Source organism: Nicotiana tomentosiformis, chromosome 10, assembly GCF_000390325.3.
Source record: "Nicotiana tomentosiformis chromosome 10, ASM39032v3, whole genome shotgun sequence".
NCBI lineage: Eukaryota > Viridiplantae > Streptophyta > Magnoliopsida > Solanales > Solanaceae > Nicotiana > Nicotiana tomentosiformis.
This window is the reverse complement of record NC_090821.1, coordinates 79639136-79656906: the sequence shown is the minus strand read 5'-3', so window position 1 is coordinate 79656906 and position 17771 is coordinate 79639136. Positions and strand designations below refer to the sequence as shown.

Here is a 17771-nt window from a genome sequence, read left to right as displayed (position 1 = left end):
TATGTGTTAAACAAAAAATTGAAGCACCTCAAAAGTTAACAAAATGTGTAAACCAGCTGTTTTTATTCCCTGATTTCAACGCTTAAATTCTTTACTTTTAACCAATTTTCCATCATTTCATTTCCATTCTTTTCTTCCACAACTAAAAGCTGGATTCTTTTTTCTCCTAACCTTCTTCAATCATAATCAACGTGTGTATCAACTCATTGACTATTCATTATTTTGTATCGTTTCATTTTATATGACAGAGAGATGGATGCCAATAAGTTATTGCAGACGACGACTACGATTGAAAAGAGGAGTTACAAAAAATAAAAGCAATAAAAAAGAGTGCTCATAGAAAAAGAAGATTTTCTTTTATTTTGTTCCTAGTTGACACAAGTTGCATTTTTTTTTTGTTCTACAAATTAATGGACCCAAAAATTGTGGATTTAAGAGTAAAATATTTGGGTTCATTAATTTACTAAATAAAATAAAAAAATCACCCAAAGACAAATAAAATTTCTCTACAAAAAGAAAAGGACAAAAAGAGCAGAGAAAAGAAATAGTGGAGGGGAAGAAGGCGCATTGACTTTTTTAGGAACTTTTGAGTGGAAAAAAGAATCTAATAATGGGGGAATGGCATCATCTTCAGGTGGATTTGTCATTATTTTATTTCATAAAGAAAAGAATAATAACCTTAATATCCACGCCCTACTTTTTAGTTTGAAATTATTTAAGGAGTCATTAAAAGCCACTTGTCATTATTATTATAATTACTAGCATATGGGTTGAGTACTACTTAATTCAATGCACAATTAATGGGGTAAAAGTCCACTTATTCAGTCACTTTCCCCCCTTTATCCAAAGTCAACTTAAATTGCTTAATTTGATCGGATTTTTTCAATCGATGCTCTTACTATGTTGAAAATGTTATGGTATAATTAGGATTAGTTGTTTCAAGATCAAATAAATCACTGCATTATTATATTTATAATCGCATGATCGATTCTTCATCCCCGTTTGCCATAAATTTTGCCAATTTTTTTCCAAATTTTCTTTGGCAAATACTTTTGTTTGTAGATTTTATCCATATTTTGACAAATTTCAAAATTCCAAAACCGGCTCAAGAACTGTTTTTGGCACAAAATATTACCGTTTGGTTTTTACAGAAAATTCAAAAATTTCCCTAAACTTTTGAAATCCATTATTATGATTAAACTAATCCATATCTACCCATTTTTCCCTCATTAAACTCACGCGGCTTTGCCCTTTTCTATAAACAGAAGAAAACTTTCGCCAAAGTTATTGTGCCAATTTGTGATAATCCACCGCAACGATAAAAATTTGAAGGTAATTTGCTAAAATCTGCTAATGTTTTTATAAATTTTCTTCAAATTTATTTCGCTTGTTTTGCATGAATTTTCTTCAGATTTGTTTCGCTTGTTTTGTATAAATTTTCTTTAGAGTTGTTTGGTATTTTTGATAGTTTTTAAAACTTATGGATATAAGTCACATTTCATATTTTTCAAAAAAAAAGAGTGAAATATATTAGAAAAATCATGTCCAAACAGATTTTTATCTTCAAACCAAAATTCACCCAAATCTTTTTTAAAACAAATTTGGGAATCTATGGCCAAACGACAGCTTCGTATCAATCTAGTACTAGTTATTCAATAAGATAGATAATTATAATTTTAAATCTGAAAAAGTTGGGGTGTAAAATACAATAGTCAAAACAATGCAACTATGCAAGCAAAGGGAACCAGAGTTATAAAACGCTATCAAGGATGCGATTTATAAAAGGCAATCATGAAAACGAGATTTAGTGATTTATAAAAACGCGATCGATGAATGCGATTACTTATAAACGCAATTTGTGAACGCTACTTATAAAACGTAATCTGTGAATGTGATGTATCCGACGCAATTTGTGAATGCGATTATAAACTCATCGCGTGTACTCGAACACGTAATTCGATTTATCAATAGCAACTTGTTGCTTGTGCTATTGTTATTTGGCAAAAAGACACTTATGGAAACTTTTTATATTTTAGTACATTTCTTCCCTTTGTATAGTACAAGACATGGCATGAAAGGGCAATCAAATCAACTTTCTAACAAACTTGACAAGTTCTCAAATTTTATCATCTATTCAATTTTCTTTTTAAACTTCTTATTATTTTGAAGGTTCATTTGAAATGTCTAAGAGTTAACGGGACGTATTGTCCCTTGTGGGACATCCGATTAAAAAGAAGCTAGAGGTCTTTTAATTCAATAATTTTTTTACATTCCTATACATTATTTCAAACTTTATTACCCTATCTACTCAAGTTTTAATCTAATTACATAATATATACAAAATTATCAATTATATACATTTTTAGGCATTTAATGATAATAATTAAATCCAAAATCACTCTAACATCTATATCCCACTCCCCTGCATTTCTCTCTCCACACACCCACTTTGAAGAAGACGTTAGGGTATTTTTTAAATTGGACTAGTCAAAAATATTTTTTATTTACAGCTACTCTGTTAATTTGATCCTTGGGCTAGGCAGCACATGGAATGGTTTCATTAGTGGAAATTTTGATACCATCACCTTTTGATTCATTTGTAAACTTTAGATGTTTAGCTTGTCGGCTGTGACGATCCCTGGAGGGAAATAATTTTGGAATTTTTACATTTCTATACACTCTTTTTCAAAAATCCCTCTACATTTTTCACTCTTCTTCAAAAATCAATCTCCATTTTTTATAGATTCAAGCTCTAAATACTCTACCACACACCTCCTTTAACGCATGTTGCTTGCTTAACTTTCAATGAAGAAGAAAACACTTTCGAAGATCATCCCTAATTCCAGTAAGAGAGCATCAATTTCATCATTGACAACCACTAAAAAGCTTTGAAGCTTTGAATTCGAATTTGAGTTTTCAAAAATCATTATTTGTTTAAGATTGGGTGTTGTTGCAAACAATTGAGAATATTGTTTTGAGTTTATATCTCATTTTTTAGGGTATTTTGGTGAAGATTAGACTTGATTTTGGATGAATTTCAGATTGAAATTCGAAGAAGAAGAAGAAGAAGAAGAAGAAGAAGAAGAAGAAGACATGACATATATTATACTTACGAAATTATAGTAAAGTTGTAGTAAAATTGTAAAAAAATTGTATTATATTGTTTATATATATATTTTTATTTAAACATTGTATGAGAGTTGAACAATATTGTATAAAAGTTGTATGATATTGTAGTTGTATATAACTGGGTAGAAATAATGTATGAAAGTTGTAGATAATTTATTTAATATATAATTAGTTGTATGAAATTTATTTTTACTATGTATAAATCAGATACAAAATATACAAAAGATATATTGTATAAAAATTGTATTTAAGTTGTATGATATTGTAGTTATATATAACTGGGTAGAAATAATGTATGACAGTGTAGATAAGTTGTATAATATATACTTAGTTGTATGAAATTTATTTTTACTATGTATAAATCAGATACAAAATATATAAAAGACAAAACTAACCAAATGTATGACACACGTATGAAGTATTACACAATTAAGGAATTTTTACATTCCTATACATTATTTCAAACTTTATTACTCTCCCTACTCAAGTTTTAATCTAATTACATATATATATATATATATATATATATATATATATATATATATATATATATATATATACACACACACAAAATTACCAATTATGTATATTTTTGGGCATTTAATGATAATAATTAAATCCTAAAATCACTCTAACGTCTATATCCCATTCCCCTGCGTTTCTCTCTTCACGCACCCCCTTTGAAAAAGACGTTAGAGTGTTTTTTAAATTGGACTAGTTAAAAATATTTTTTATTTGCAGCTACTCTGTTAATCTGATCTTTGGGCTAGGCAGCACATGGAATGGTTTCAGTAGTGAAAATTTTGATACCATCATCTTTTGATTCATTTGTAAAGCTTGAGATGTTTAGCTTGTCGGCTGTGACGATCCCTGGAGGGAAATAATTTTGGAATTTTTACATTCCTATACACTCTTCTTCAAAAATCTCTCTACATTTTTTCACTCTTCTTCAAAAATCAATCTCCATTTTTATAGATTCAAGCTCTAAATACTCTACCACACACCTCCGTTAACGCTTGTTGCTTGCTTAACTTTCAATGAAAAAGAAAACACTTTCGAAGATCATCCCTAATTCCTGTAAGAGAGCAGCAATTCCACCATTGACAACAATTAAAAAGCTTTGAAGCTTTGAATTCGAATTTGGATTTTTTAAAATCATTATTTATTTGGATTGGGTGTTAATGTAAACAATTGGGAATATTATTTTGAGTTTATATCTCAATTTTGAGGGTGTTTAAGTGAAGATTAGACTTGATTTTGGCTTAATTTCATATTGAAACTCGAAGAAGAAGAAGAAGAAGAAGAAGAAGAAGACATGACATACATTATACTTACGAAATTGTAGTAAAGTTGTAGTAAAATTGTAGAAAAATTTGTTGTTTATATATATATTTTTTATTTAAATATTGTATGAAAGTTGAACAATATTGTATAAAAGTTGTATTTAAGTTGTATGATATTATAGTTGTATATAACTGGGTAGAAATAATGTATGAAAGTTGTAGATAAGTTATAGATAAGTTGTAGATAATTTGTATAATATATAATTAGCTGTATGAAATTTATTTTTACTATGTATAAATCAGATACAAAATATACAAAAGACATATTGTATAAAATTTGTATAAAAATTGTATTTAAGTTGTATGATATTGTAGTTGTATATAACTGGGTAAAAATAATGTATGAAAGTGTAGATAAGTTGTAGATAAGTTGTATAATATATACTTAGTTGTATGAAATTTATTTTTACTATGTATAAATCAGATACAAAATATTCAAAAGACATCTTGTATAAAAAATGTATTTAAGTTGTAAGATATTGTAGTTGTATATAACTTGATAGAAATAATGTATGAAAGTTGTAATTGTATATCAATTGATGAATGCTTTGTAATGGCTGAAAAGTAATGCGTCGTAACTTGACTCCGAGTTTATCACAATTTTGTCGACATTAAAATTAACATATCGACCACTACAATCCCATCCATATGAACAGATAGCAAAGGAAATGCAAGAATTTAATTATAAGAGAGGATGGTGTAACGGTAACTTTGAATTTTCCTTGAGCATTCTCCAGTAGATTTTATTCCTTTGTAGAATTAAGGGCATGGTAGTTGCCGGTTGGAACAACAATTCATAATATTCATCTTTGTTAATTAAAGGACAAGATTTAAGGGTAAAGCGGGTTATCTTAAAATAGTACTTGAACTTTCTGCAACGGGTTTGTCCTTGGTGAAGGGCAGGGTAGTTGGAAAGAAGTCCCAATTCATTATCATTCAATTCAGTAATTACCTTTACTAGTACATGAGGTTAGCTCATCTATTGACAGTTTAAGGAGTATATAAATAAGATAAAAAAGAAGAGTAAGAAAGAGGATTTTGAGCAAAGTCTGTTAGAGTAGCAGATTTAGTTGAAAAATTCGTTATTATTCAAAGCACTCCGTTTACTCAAGATATGGGGAGAAAGAGAGAATATAGAGAGAAGAGGGGAGAGATGAGAGAAAAAAAGAAAAAGGGTGTAACTAAATCCCTTGATTGAAGGCACAAATAATGGATTAAGAGCTTTTTAAGGTGGATTGTATATATTTTGTAACTAAAATGTGTTTAGGTGAGATAAATACCAATACATGAACATTTTTCGTAATAAGGTTTCAAATAGTGTATAGGAATGAAAAAATCTCTTAATTCAAAGTGGTCAAGTTCAGCTTATGGATGGTCTTGGGCTTTACCAAATAAGCCCATGAGGACTGAGGTAAAGCTGACCTCCACTATAATTTCCTGCCGAGTTTACTAATTTAATCCCCTCAGAGTCAAACTTCTAACCAATCAGCTTTGAAGTTTCAAACTTCACAAACGGGTTGGAATTTTGAAATGCCAAAACCTAAGTTTTGGTTTTGGTGGATCAAACCTTCAGGTGCGAGGTTATGCTATTTCGGGTATGAAGAAGCAGGAGGAGGAAGAGGAGGGGCAGTCTGAAGTTCGCCAAAACTGGCTAAACTGTAAATAGATTCTTCCAAAAACTGGATACGTTTTAAGTAAAGGTGCTAAAAGTGGCTACCTGGTGCAATATATACCTTCTTTTTTGAGACATAAATATTTGAAAAACAACCATATTCAATGATTTGTCATCTTATTCATCAAGTACTTGATGTGCATATACATAAGTGAGCTAAGAAAGTTAAACAGGTCGCTCCCAAGGTTCACTTGATATTTTGGTAAGAAACTAGCGGTTGATGACTCTGAGGGCAGATTCAACAACTGTATAAGGGCTCTGGATCCACATTTCTTCTAATCCTGAAACATTTTTAAAAACAAAAGCAGCATGTAAGTTGGATCATAACTAGAAACTTATATATCTGTTGTCGCATATCATTCAGCAAAAGTAGCTATTGATTCAATAAGCATGCCTGCTTTTGAGTCTCTTGATTCTTTTTCCTTGGCAACATAGCTTTTCGTTTGGTAAGAATAATTTCCGAGTTTCTCTATGAGTGAAAGCTACATCTCAGCAAATAGGTCGATTTATATAAACTATCATCCTAGGTATCCTTTTCCACCCCCCATCCTGTCACAATCCAAGGGAGGAAAATACTCAATTTCCAAAATCTAAAGTTATATTGGACGGGGCCTGATACTATGACATATTATTGAATATAAATTAAATGATTTCTCATATGTAAGAAATTACATGTGATCCATTCAGATGCAGATCTAATGTTGATTAAGAAAATGCCATGCAATAGACTCGAAGTGGAGATGTAGCTATTACAAAGGGCAGTCTGGTGCACTTATATCCCCTATGCGGATCTGGGAACAGGTCAAACCACATTGGGTCTATCGTATGCAGTATTACCTTACAAATATTGCTTTCTAAAAAGGATCTATAGAAGTTCCCCATGTAGTTTTCAGTAATTCAGAACCATGAAAAATGATGTGCTAACACCTATACTAAGCTGTAATGTTGAGAACAACTTTATGATGTTCCTAATAATCTACAAGTCACCCTGCACCCACTGTGTGAACCTTAGCTTCCGTATCAGACATTAGAGGTCCTTCCTGATAATTACAGCTATAGCATGACTCTGCTGCTTTACCCCTCAGTAAAATATGGCATTAAGAATCAAGAAACAGAGCAAATTAAACACAAAACCCTGGCCACTCACCAATTGTCTTCTGCCCATTTGCAGCCATTAGTATCCACCACATGCAAACTGTATGCATGTCGTGACTTTGAAGACTGGTTCTCAAAACTGCAATCATCCATTGAAAAGATTGAATGGATAAAAAACATTCCAAACGAGCCAAATACAAACGATAGCACAACTGGCAGTTCTATATGGTCCCAGAGAAGTTCTGGAAGTGACTGACCTCTGGTGAATAAGATCTCCGTGAATGACTACCAAAGATCCAGCTTTTACTTCAAGCGGAACGAAATCTTTCTGGTTATAACATGGAGATGGCTTATCAAAGTGAACCCCATTTTCATCTCTAAGGAATCTCCTCACAAGGCCATCTAAAGAAATAGAACTTTATGTATGTTATATGAAGGAATTCGATGATTAAAGGTAGCAAGGCAAAGTAGAGTTGGGAAAACAATACTTCTGTGGGATCCCGGTATAGCCCAGAGACAGCCATTTACAATTGTTGCATCCTCTAAAGCCAGCCACAAGCCAGTGCACGTTGTTGGTTCAGTGTACAGAAAAGAGTTATCCTGGTGCGGCACTACTTCACCCCCAATACCTGGTTGCTGAGAAGCAAAGTTTTACATGTCACTCGCAGAAGGATGGATAATAGTTACTACAACGACCTTAGGGGTTTTACTTCTTTTCTGTAATTTGTTCAATTGCAAAGAGTGTGGTGACTCCACATATACAGGAAAACACGTCTCCTCTACGATGTTATCATACTATTAGAGACAACTGAGAAACCATTTTCAAGGGGACACGAGGATATGCACCACTAAAGAGCACTTATTAGTTCACTTCACCATAGCGAGGTTTAGAATTTTTAAAGTGACAAGACGTGCACATGGTACAGATGCATGCTTGGATAACACGAGCAAGGTGATGTGACGTGAGCAAAATTATTTAACTTCAAGAACTAATATGCTATTGAGTACATGATTCATCCAAATAATATAAATATTAGCTAGGAATATTGGGGTTACTCAAGTATGGAATTTGGGATCAACAAGTTGACTATGAAATCACATGCTCCATCCATTCCATTTTATGTTGTGAATCAAACTACTTACTTTTTGTTGTGAATTCAGACATCAACTCTTCAAGTTATTTGACAAAAAATTACATATTTAAAAGCAATATAAAAACTATGATAAGTTACAATAGTTAATAATTCAAAATACGTAAGAAAATATTCAAGAAAATCGTGGTCAAAGAAGAACCTCTTTGGCTCCCCAAATAGTAACAGTGCCACATAAAAATGAACAGAGGCAGTAAGATTCAAGTACTAAATATAGACAGATGAAAACCTTATAAAAAAATATAGACAGATAAGAAAAGAAAATTCAAATGGCAAATCAATGATTTATAAATATAAATATAGGAAAATCTTCTCTATTTATGTAGTTAGAAGACCAATTCATGTGCACAAAGTCATAAGAATGCGACATTTGCTTTACATCACGGATAGCATCTTAGATCAAACTTTTTAGCAGTTAATATCTCAGACTGGAATCCTTGAACAGCTAAGGAAATCAGCATCATAAGTTAAACAGTATTTTATACAGAGTCATCATGTTGTTTGGAGAATTGCAAGAACTTCAAAGATCCTACATATGGCTGTGTATTAGGTTAATATGACAATGTATCTTGTGGTGCCATTGATCATTACAGAATTTGGGTCTATTAGGGAGAAAATGGAATGGAGTAAATTAGAAAGCACACAGGGTAACATGAAGTAATTCTTATTGGTGTTCATTTTCTTTAATACTCTTTGTCATGGTACAGATAGAAGTTTCAGTCCAAGATCATTGCATTAGAGCAGGAGATGCTACCTATGTATAGACTATAGACATTAGCTTTACAATCAAGTACCAAAGATTCAACCTAAACATTCAAGCTTCATCCAGTTATTAGGAATTGGCAAGTGATAGCAGAAGATAAGAGGAAAAAGAGAAACAGGAAATAGTAAATAAGAACATGATTAGGTCCCTTCAGGGGCATCTGATAAAATTGGAAGACACAGAGAGATTAGCATGGTCACGACACAAGGATGACATGCACAAATCGAGAAATGGTCCCAATTTTGCATTAAAATAAAAGAGCACATGCTTAGATGCTTGACTGGAGTTTAATCATGTAAGTAGAAGTTCTAGAAAAGCTAATACCAAAACCCAGTGAAAGGAGAACAAATTGCTTTGAATTTTTTTGGGGTAGATCCATATAGGCATGCGAGAATTTGTTATGTACGAATTGTTTATACCTTGTTGTATACAGGATCCAACACCCTTGGATGCTTTTCCTTTAGATAATTTCATTGACCTTGTTAAATAAAATGTTCGAGCTTTCTTCTGCACACTAAGTCCAGAAAAGGGGTCACTTTTCAACTGGGATACATTCTAGCCTTATTAAGACACATATTTTCTAGAATGACACTCATAACTAATGCCATATCTTACCGGGCATCAGAAGGTGATCTTGAACAACTAGGGATTGGACACGATTTAACCAAAGTATTGTATAAAAAGACGTAGGGCAGAGAAACCCCATAACTGGATAAAACAGTACCAGTATTTACCTTGAATATGTACATTGACTGAATGACTATTGGCCTTTGGTAGCCCAATGACCGCAGCATGCCTGAGACTTTGTCCGAGCTAGAGAACTTATTAAATACAGGATCTTTCTCATGAAGAGCTGCAGCAGTACCACAGGTCAAAGAAATCAAAATGAAACAACTCTTTTGACAATAAGTAATGAAAAGAAGATTACCATGCCCAACTTTATTTATTGACAGTTGCTTTGGCTGCTTTAAGTTGCCATCTTCATCAAATGCTTTCTCTGTTAACACTGATATGGACTCAGCCATTTCAACAAAAGGAAAGGGCCCAGCCCAGCAAGAATGAGAAAATAACCGGATACCCGGCCCACTACCATTTCACTTCCCATTTCTTTTATTCTTTACATTTTAGTTGATGTAAATATAAATACAGATTTTTCTTTTATGGAAGAACAATATAGAAAAAATAAACAGACGCAGAGTCTAGACTTCTTTCATCTCTCTCTCGCCCTAACTAGGGTTTTCTTCTTTTCTATCCGCCATAGTTGCTTGTGCTTCAATCTAACATGGTATCAGAGCAGGAATTATGATTCCTCGCTTCATGAGCTTCAGTCCGATGTTACCCTCGCTCAGAGTTTTTGACGGTTTCATTTCCGTCTCTAGTTGATCGAAGTCAACTGCTAAATCGTCGATTTTGGGGATTTCCCTGTTTTTCTTCTTCAAGCGTCTGGTATTGCTAGAAGATTTGATTTTTAGGGTTTTCCGAGGTTTTCTTCAACGATCCCTTCAGATTCGATTTTTTAGGGTTTCATATTCGGAGAAGACTCTTCTTCTTCGAGTTTGAGAAGAAGGCTGGTAATACCTTTCCTGTTCAACTCCGAAATCGTATATATCTGATGTTGCATGTAGCATATTTGTGTAGAAATTGTATTGATTCAGTTGATGATAGTTTTGTTTCAACTTACTGAACTTGAATTTCACTCTATGGGTAGTGTTATTGAAAACATAGGATCGCCTAGTAGTATAACCTCTGAGGGTTTCACTCCCTTCACGATTGACCCATCCCATCCTTTATATGTGTATCCGTCTGATAGTCCTGATAGTCGGCTGGTGTCTGTACCTTTTAATGGTTGTGGTTTTGTTCTGTGGAGAAGCAGTATGCTTACCTCCTTGTCCGCAAAGAACAAGTTAGGTCTCCTAGATGGTAGGGTCCCTCAACCATCACCAGATTCTCTTTATTACCCATATTGGGAAAGGTGCAATGACATGGTGAAGGCATGGATAACTAATTCTGTGTCTAGAGAAATTGCCACCAGTGTCATGTGTCTTAAAGACTGCGAGAGAAATCTGGAAAGACATTAATGAGAGATTTGGTCAGTCAAATGGGTCAAAGTACCTTCAAATCCAACTTCCCCACTCTATTTCAGCAAGCTCAGGTCTCTCCTGGTGCTGCACCAACCATCCAATCAGATGAGGATTCTGCTTTTGCTCATTTTGCAGGTTTGTTTACTGCCTATGCTGTAAAATCTGTAGGTTCCCATGTATGTGCTTCTTCACAATTAGATCCAAACCCTTGGATCTTGGATTCAGGGGCCACTAATCACATGATCCACACAAACATTTGCTTCACAATGTTGTGCCTTTACCTAAACCATTTCTTGTCACCTTACCTAATGGATACAAAGTTAAGGTTATATCAACTGGTTCCTTGAATCTAAGACATGATATAACTTTGCTTAATGTCCTTCCAGTACCATCTTTTTATTTCAATTTGATCTCTATTCATCAACTTATTACTCAGTTGAATTGTATAGCAATTCTTACCAAATTCCATTGTTCTCTACAAGGCCCTTCTCTGAAGAGGCCATTGGTAATTGGTAAGGCTGCTGGCAGGCTCTACTATCTTCACCCAGATGGAGATCTATTCCCCAACACAAGTTCTTCTCTATCTTCTGTTGTTAATACAACTTGTAATAAGTCTGTTCATGCACCTTTACATCTTAATGTTCCACCTAGTTGTAATCAAACTTCACTTGTTAATAAGATGGATCTACTTTGGCATCAAAGATTGGGTCACATGCCTTTTCATAAGATGCAATCTATTTCTTTTCTGTCTGACAAAGTCTCTACTAAACAACCTTTTATTTGTTCAATTTGTCCAATGGCTAGACAACAAAGACTCCCTTTTCATGATAGTACTATTTCTTCTACCAAACCTTTCCAACTAGTTCACATTGACATTTGGGGTCCTTACAACACTAAAACTTATAATGGTTTTAGGTATTTCCTCACTTTAGTTAATGATTTTACTAGAGCCACTTGGACTCATCTTCTTTCTTCCAAGAGTAATGCTTTGTCATTTCTTAAAGCTTACACTTCTATGGTGAAAGTTCACTTCAACTCCTCAATACACACTTTTAGATCAGATAATGCTTTTGAACTTGGGAGTAGTTCTGAAGCCATCAACTTCTTTGCTTCTCAAGGCATTTTACATCAAACTTCAATTCCCTATACTTCACAACAAAATGGTATTGTGGAAAGGAAACAAAAACATCTTTTAGAAGTCTCAAGAGCCCTAATGTTTCAATCCAAACTACCACTGAAATTTTGGGGGAATGTGTCCTCACTGCTATATACCTTATCAACAGGATGCCCTCATCACTTCTCCTTAAGCTTTCTCCTTTTGCAAAACTTCATGGGCATCCACCCTCCTATGATCACTTAAGATCATTTGGTTGTCTCTGCTTTGCTACTTCTCCTAAGGTAGGCAGGGATAAATTTCAATCTAGAGCCATTGCATGTATATTCTTAGGATATCCCTGTGGCAAGAAAGGTTACAAATTACTCAATCTGTCTAACTCTTATATTTTTCATTCTAGAGATGTAGTATTCCATGAACATACTTTTCCCTATTCTTCTTCCACTTTTTCCCATTTCAATGTGTTACCTCCCACTTTTGTGGATATCCCAGATCCTCCTCCAGTGGTTACTCCCTCTATTAACCATCTTGATCCTCTCCCCAATTCTCCTCTTGCTACTTATTCTTCACCTCATCCTGTTTCCCCTGTTTCCTTTCCTTATTCTCCTAATTCCACCACCATTGTTTCTGAACCTCCTCCCTTAAGAAAGTCCACTAGAACTGTTATTCAACCCTCTTACCTTAAGGATTATGTCTGTTCCTCTGCCCTCTCCAACCATGCTTCTACACAATCCAAGATTTCCTCTAGTGAAGCTCACATGCATGAACCTCAGTTCTACCAGCAGGCTGAAGGTAATTCTGCATGGCAAGAGGCCATGCTAAAGGAATTCCATGCTCTTGAGGCTAATCAGACTTGGGACATTGTCCCTCTTCCCCAAAATAAAAGGGCTATTCCCTGCAAATGGGTTTATAAGATTAAGCAGAGGGCAAATGGGTCTATTGAAAGGTACAAGGCTAGGTTGGTTATTAGAAGTGATACTCAGAGGGAAGGCATAGATTTTACTGAAACCTTCTCCCCTGTTATCAAACTCACCACCATCAAATGTCTCCTCACTCTTGCCATCAAGAAAGGTTGGACTGTGTACCAGCTGGATGTCAACAATGCCTTCTTACATGGGGATTTCCATGAGGAGGTCTATATGAGAATCCCTCCTGGTCTTGATGTCTGCTCTGCTTCTTCTTCAGCTCATCTAGTCTGCAAACTCAAGAAATCTCTTTATGGCTTTAGGCAAGCTTCCAAACAGTGGTTTTCAAAACTGTCTAAGGCTTTGCTCTCAAGGGGCTACATTTCTAGTCTCAATGATTACTCTCTCTTCACCAAATCTTCTTCTGGATCTCTAGTGATATTGGTTGTCTATGTTGATGATATCTTATTGGCTGGAGATGATCTAACTGAAATGCAATCTTTGAAATCTTTTTTGGATGCTCAGTTCAAGATAAAAGATTTGGGTTTTGTCCATTATTTCTTAGGTCTTGAGATCTCAAAAACTACTCAGGGTTATGTCATGAGTCAACATAAATACACCTATGATCTTCTTGCTGAGTTCAACTGCAATCATTTTTCTGCTGTTGTGACTTCTTTGGACCCTTATGTCAAGCTGACTATAGATATGAGTGATCCACTTCCTGATCCTAGTCTGTATAGAAGACTAATTGGCAAGCTCAATTTCCTGCAGCACACTAGGCCATATATTTCCTTTTGTCTAACATTTGAGCCAGTTCCTTCAGAAACCTCATGTTTCTCACATGATGGCTAGCTTACATGTTCTCAGATATTTGATGGTTGCTCCTTCTCAGGGTGTGCTTCTTTCCAATTCTCCTGACTTGTCTCTTGTGGCCTATTCTGACTCTGTTTGGGCATCCTGTGCTATCTCTCGCAAATCAGTTATTGGGTTTTATGTGACACTTGGTGGGAGCCCTATATCTTAGAAAAGCAAGAAACAACCCACCATTTCCTTGTCTTCAGCTGAAACTGAATACAGGGCCCTAAGGAAGGTTACTGCTGAAGTTTCTTGACTGGTCAGACTCCTTAGGGATCTTGGTCTTCATATTTGTTCTCCTGTCCCAATCCATTGTGATAGTCAAGCTGCCCTTCACATTGCCAGAAATCCAGTTTTTCATGAGCGTACAAAGCATATTGAGATTGATTGCCATTATGTTCGTGAATGTTTGAATTCTGGGCTTATCTCTTTACATTTTGTTTCTAGTACTAACCAGCTGGTTGATATTATGACAAAGGCTCTATCTGGACAGCTTCATCACAGCATTCTTGGCAAGCTTGGTGTGTTTCCACCCTCCAGCTTGAAGGGGGGTGTTAACACTGATATGGACTCAGCCATTTCAACAAAAGGAAAGGGCCCAGCCCAGCAAGAATGAGAAAATAACCGGATATCCGGCCCACTACCATTTCACTTCCCATTTCTTTTATTCTTTACATTTTAGTTGATGTAAATATAAATACAGATTTTTCTTTTATGGAAGAACAATATAGAAAAAATAAACAGACGCAGAGTCTGGACTTCTCTCATCTCTCTCTCGCCCTAACTAGGGTTTTCTTCTTTTCTTTCCGCCATAGCTGCTTGTGCTTCAATCTAACATTCTCTGCCAAGACCACAAACATCAACCTAGAAGCTTACGAAAGGAATTGAAAGTGACGGACATAGATGCAAAGTACTAAAAAGCAGGATCAGATATTTAAAATCCAAAATATCATCAATTTAAGAGAAGCATATATACCTTCCCAGAAGAATGAAATCTTCTCTGCACTTTCAAAAAAGTGGTCATTAGTCGTCTGTTGCTGGAAAAAAAAAAACAATTTGGGGGGGTGTTAAGCACAAAACGAATTAAACGAAAGTATTTGAGTTAAAAAAAATTGAATATTTACTTGGTTCTTGGTAGAGAAAATAGAAGCAGTGGAAGAGCAATCAAACTCATCAAGCATCTGTTCCATTCTCTTCCTAAGGGACTCAATCTCTGCTGGGTTTGCAAATGATTCTAACACCAAATACCCTGTAGTGTGTTGTGTTGTATTGCATTCAAATCAAATAACTGTTACATCATCCAATTACACACTGCTTAGTTAAAACATAGATGAGATTACCATTAGAGTCGAAGAACTGAAGCTGCTCTGAACTCAGGTTTCCTCCTTCAATACCCATCTTTGACCTTTCCGTCTAAGAGGTGTTGTTAGAATTGTATGACGTGTTGACGCGGTGTTTTCTCTGAGAATTTATAGAGCTAATACGAAAATTACTTTAAGTTTGGTACTAAAATGCAAATTCAAGAATATCTTAGCATCTTTGTTTGTGTTCATGGTCCATATTCTTACCATAATTTCATGATCTGCCCTTCTAGCTATCAGTGGTGACAAATATATATATGCTGCCAAAATCTCCAAACATTAGAGTCAATTTTTAGGCCATCGCGAAATTTTAAGAAAATAAAGATGAAATAGGGAAAAAAACATTTCAAAAACCCTTACTGTCATACCATTTTACTATTGGCAAAGGGCCAAATATAGGATGTACTTTGGAAAATGGTCTAAAAATATCTCGTATTATATTATTGGACTATATATACCTTTCTCGTGATACTTTGGACAAATATATCCTTATTTTGGATGGAGTGTCACGTGTCAGCACCAGATGAAAACGACACATTTTTTTATCAGATCCGTTTTAAAAAACTCATCACCCGACCTGTTTTAAAATTCAATTTTTTTAAAGCATATATTTTGTAAAAACTAGAATTTATTTTTTAAAACACTGGAAAAAAAAAAAGAAGAAGAGAAATTTGCAAAATATATATATTTAAGTCTTTTCAGTTTTTTTAAAGTATTCTTTTGTAAAAACTGGAAAAAAAAAATTTTAAAATGCTTTAAAAAAAAAAAAGAATTTGCAAAATATATATTTTTAAATCTTTTCAGTTTTTAAAGTATTTTTTTTTTTGTAAAAACTGAAAAAAATATATTTTTTTAAAACTGGAAAAAAAAACTCTCCTAAAGCAGTGGTCTACATATGCATTAGTTTTAAAAAAATAAAAATATTTTGCAAATTTTATTTTTCAGTTTTTACAAAAAAAAATACTTTAAAAAACTGAAAAAACTGAAAAATATAAATTTTGCAAATTCCTTTCTTTTTTTCAATTTTTACAGAATATATATTTTTCAGTTTTTAAAGCATTATTTTTAAAAAAAATCAGTTTTTACAAAAAAAATACTTTAAAAAAACTGAAAAGACTTAAAAATATATATTTTGCAAATTCTTTTTTTTTTTCCAGTTTTTACAAAAATAAATTCTAGTTTTTACAAAATATATGCTTTAAAAAAACTAAATTTTAAAACGGATCGGGTGATGGATTTTTTAAAACGGATCGGGTAAAAAAAAAAATGGGTCGTTTTCATCTGGTGCTGACACGTGACACTTCATCCAAAATAAGGGTATATTTGTTCCAAAGTATGACGGGAAGGGTATATATAGCCCAATAGCATAACGAGGGATATTTTTAGACCATTTTCGAAAATACAAGGGTATATTTGGCCCTTTGCCGTTTTACTATTTAAATGATGCGGAGTTCTAGAAAAATAGTACTGTTAATTTTTTGAAGAGAATTCAATAATTAAGATGCATTAATCAAACATAAATTGCTACTCAATTTTTAGAAATTTGGCCAATCGAATTTGATTGAACATAAAAATTGCAACGATTTGCCTTTCACCGACTTACAACTTAAATGTAAATCTATCCCTTTTAAAAATCTTGCAATGCATTTGTAATATGTTTAGTACATACAATCCCTTTTTCTATGTATGTTGTAATCGTTTCTTCCTCTTGTTTATTTACACACTCTCATTTTAATTTTAATGACATGTTATTCCAGTCATATTTATAACTATAAGTTATAAAGATACTTTTCGTACGTGCGAAAAGTTTTTCCTTAAATTATTAAACTCAACACCCACCGCCATGCCAGCTAAAAAGAAACGAAAGGAGTAATTATTTATAGGCGGAATGCAAAGTTAAATCATTTACGCAGTTATGTAGAGTGCTTATTCAAGGAATAATCGTGTGCATGATGATAAGCTATAATCTCATATTTTAGTCGCTTATTGCACACTAATTTACTGTACTTTACTTGTTTTGAGCTTTAATTGATAGTGTTTTGCATTAATTGTGTATTTTATACCTTATAGGAATTATTCCGAACTATGTAGATGTTGTGGAATGAATTCGAATGATTTAAGACTTTGAAGTCTGAATAAAAGTTCGAGAGATGAGCCGGAATCGGATGGAGGATCAATAGTGTATATGAAAAATAAAAGAAAAATGTTCAAAGGCCAAAAACCTGTGGCCTATGATGCCATGACATGACTGATGACGTGAGGCACAAAAAGAGCAATTAAGCAAATGTCGAGTCGGAAACAA

General features: G+C 33.8%; 1 protein-coding gene and 1 non-coding gene across 4 annotated transcripts; one reads left to right on the top strand and one right to left on the bottom strand.

Moving 5' to 3' along the window:
- Nucleotides 1-6186: 6186 nt before the first annotated feature.
- On the bottom strand, nucleotides 6187-15692 carry LOC104094447 (phytanoyl-CoA dioxygenase). Of its 3 annotated transcripts, none has more exons than XM_009600384.4 (9): nucleotides 15449-15692; nucleotides 15233-15357; nucleotides 15085-15145; nucleotides 10082-10150; nucleotides 9888-10006; nucleotides 7728-7875; nucleotides 7497-7641; nucleotides 7292-7378; nucleotides 6187-6425 (listed from the first exon to the last, which is right to left on the bottom strand). In XM_009600384.4, exons 1-9 carry the CDS (start codon nucleotides 15504-15506, stop codon nucleotides 6383-6385), a joined length of 855 nt encoding a protein of 284 aa, XP_009598679.1. In that variant the 5' UTR covers nucleotides 15507-15692; the 3' UTR covers nucleotides 6187-6382. The 3 variants fall into 3 exon arrangements, with proteins under 3 accessions (XP_009598679.1, XP_009598678.1, XP_009598680.1); XM_009600383.4 differs by having other exon boundaries at nucleotides 10082-10159; nucleotides 15449-15684; XM_009600385.4 differs by lacking the exon at nucleotides 10082-10150 and having other exon boundaries at nucleotides 15449-15684.
- LOC117276336 (U6 spliceosomal RNA) lies at nucleotides 9298-9398 on the top strand. Its single transcript, XR_004506597.1, has one exon. It is a non-coding gene; the product is annotated as a U6 spliceosomal RNA (small nuclear RNA).
- Nucleotides 15693-17771: the final 2079 nt, after the last annotated feature.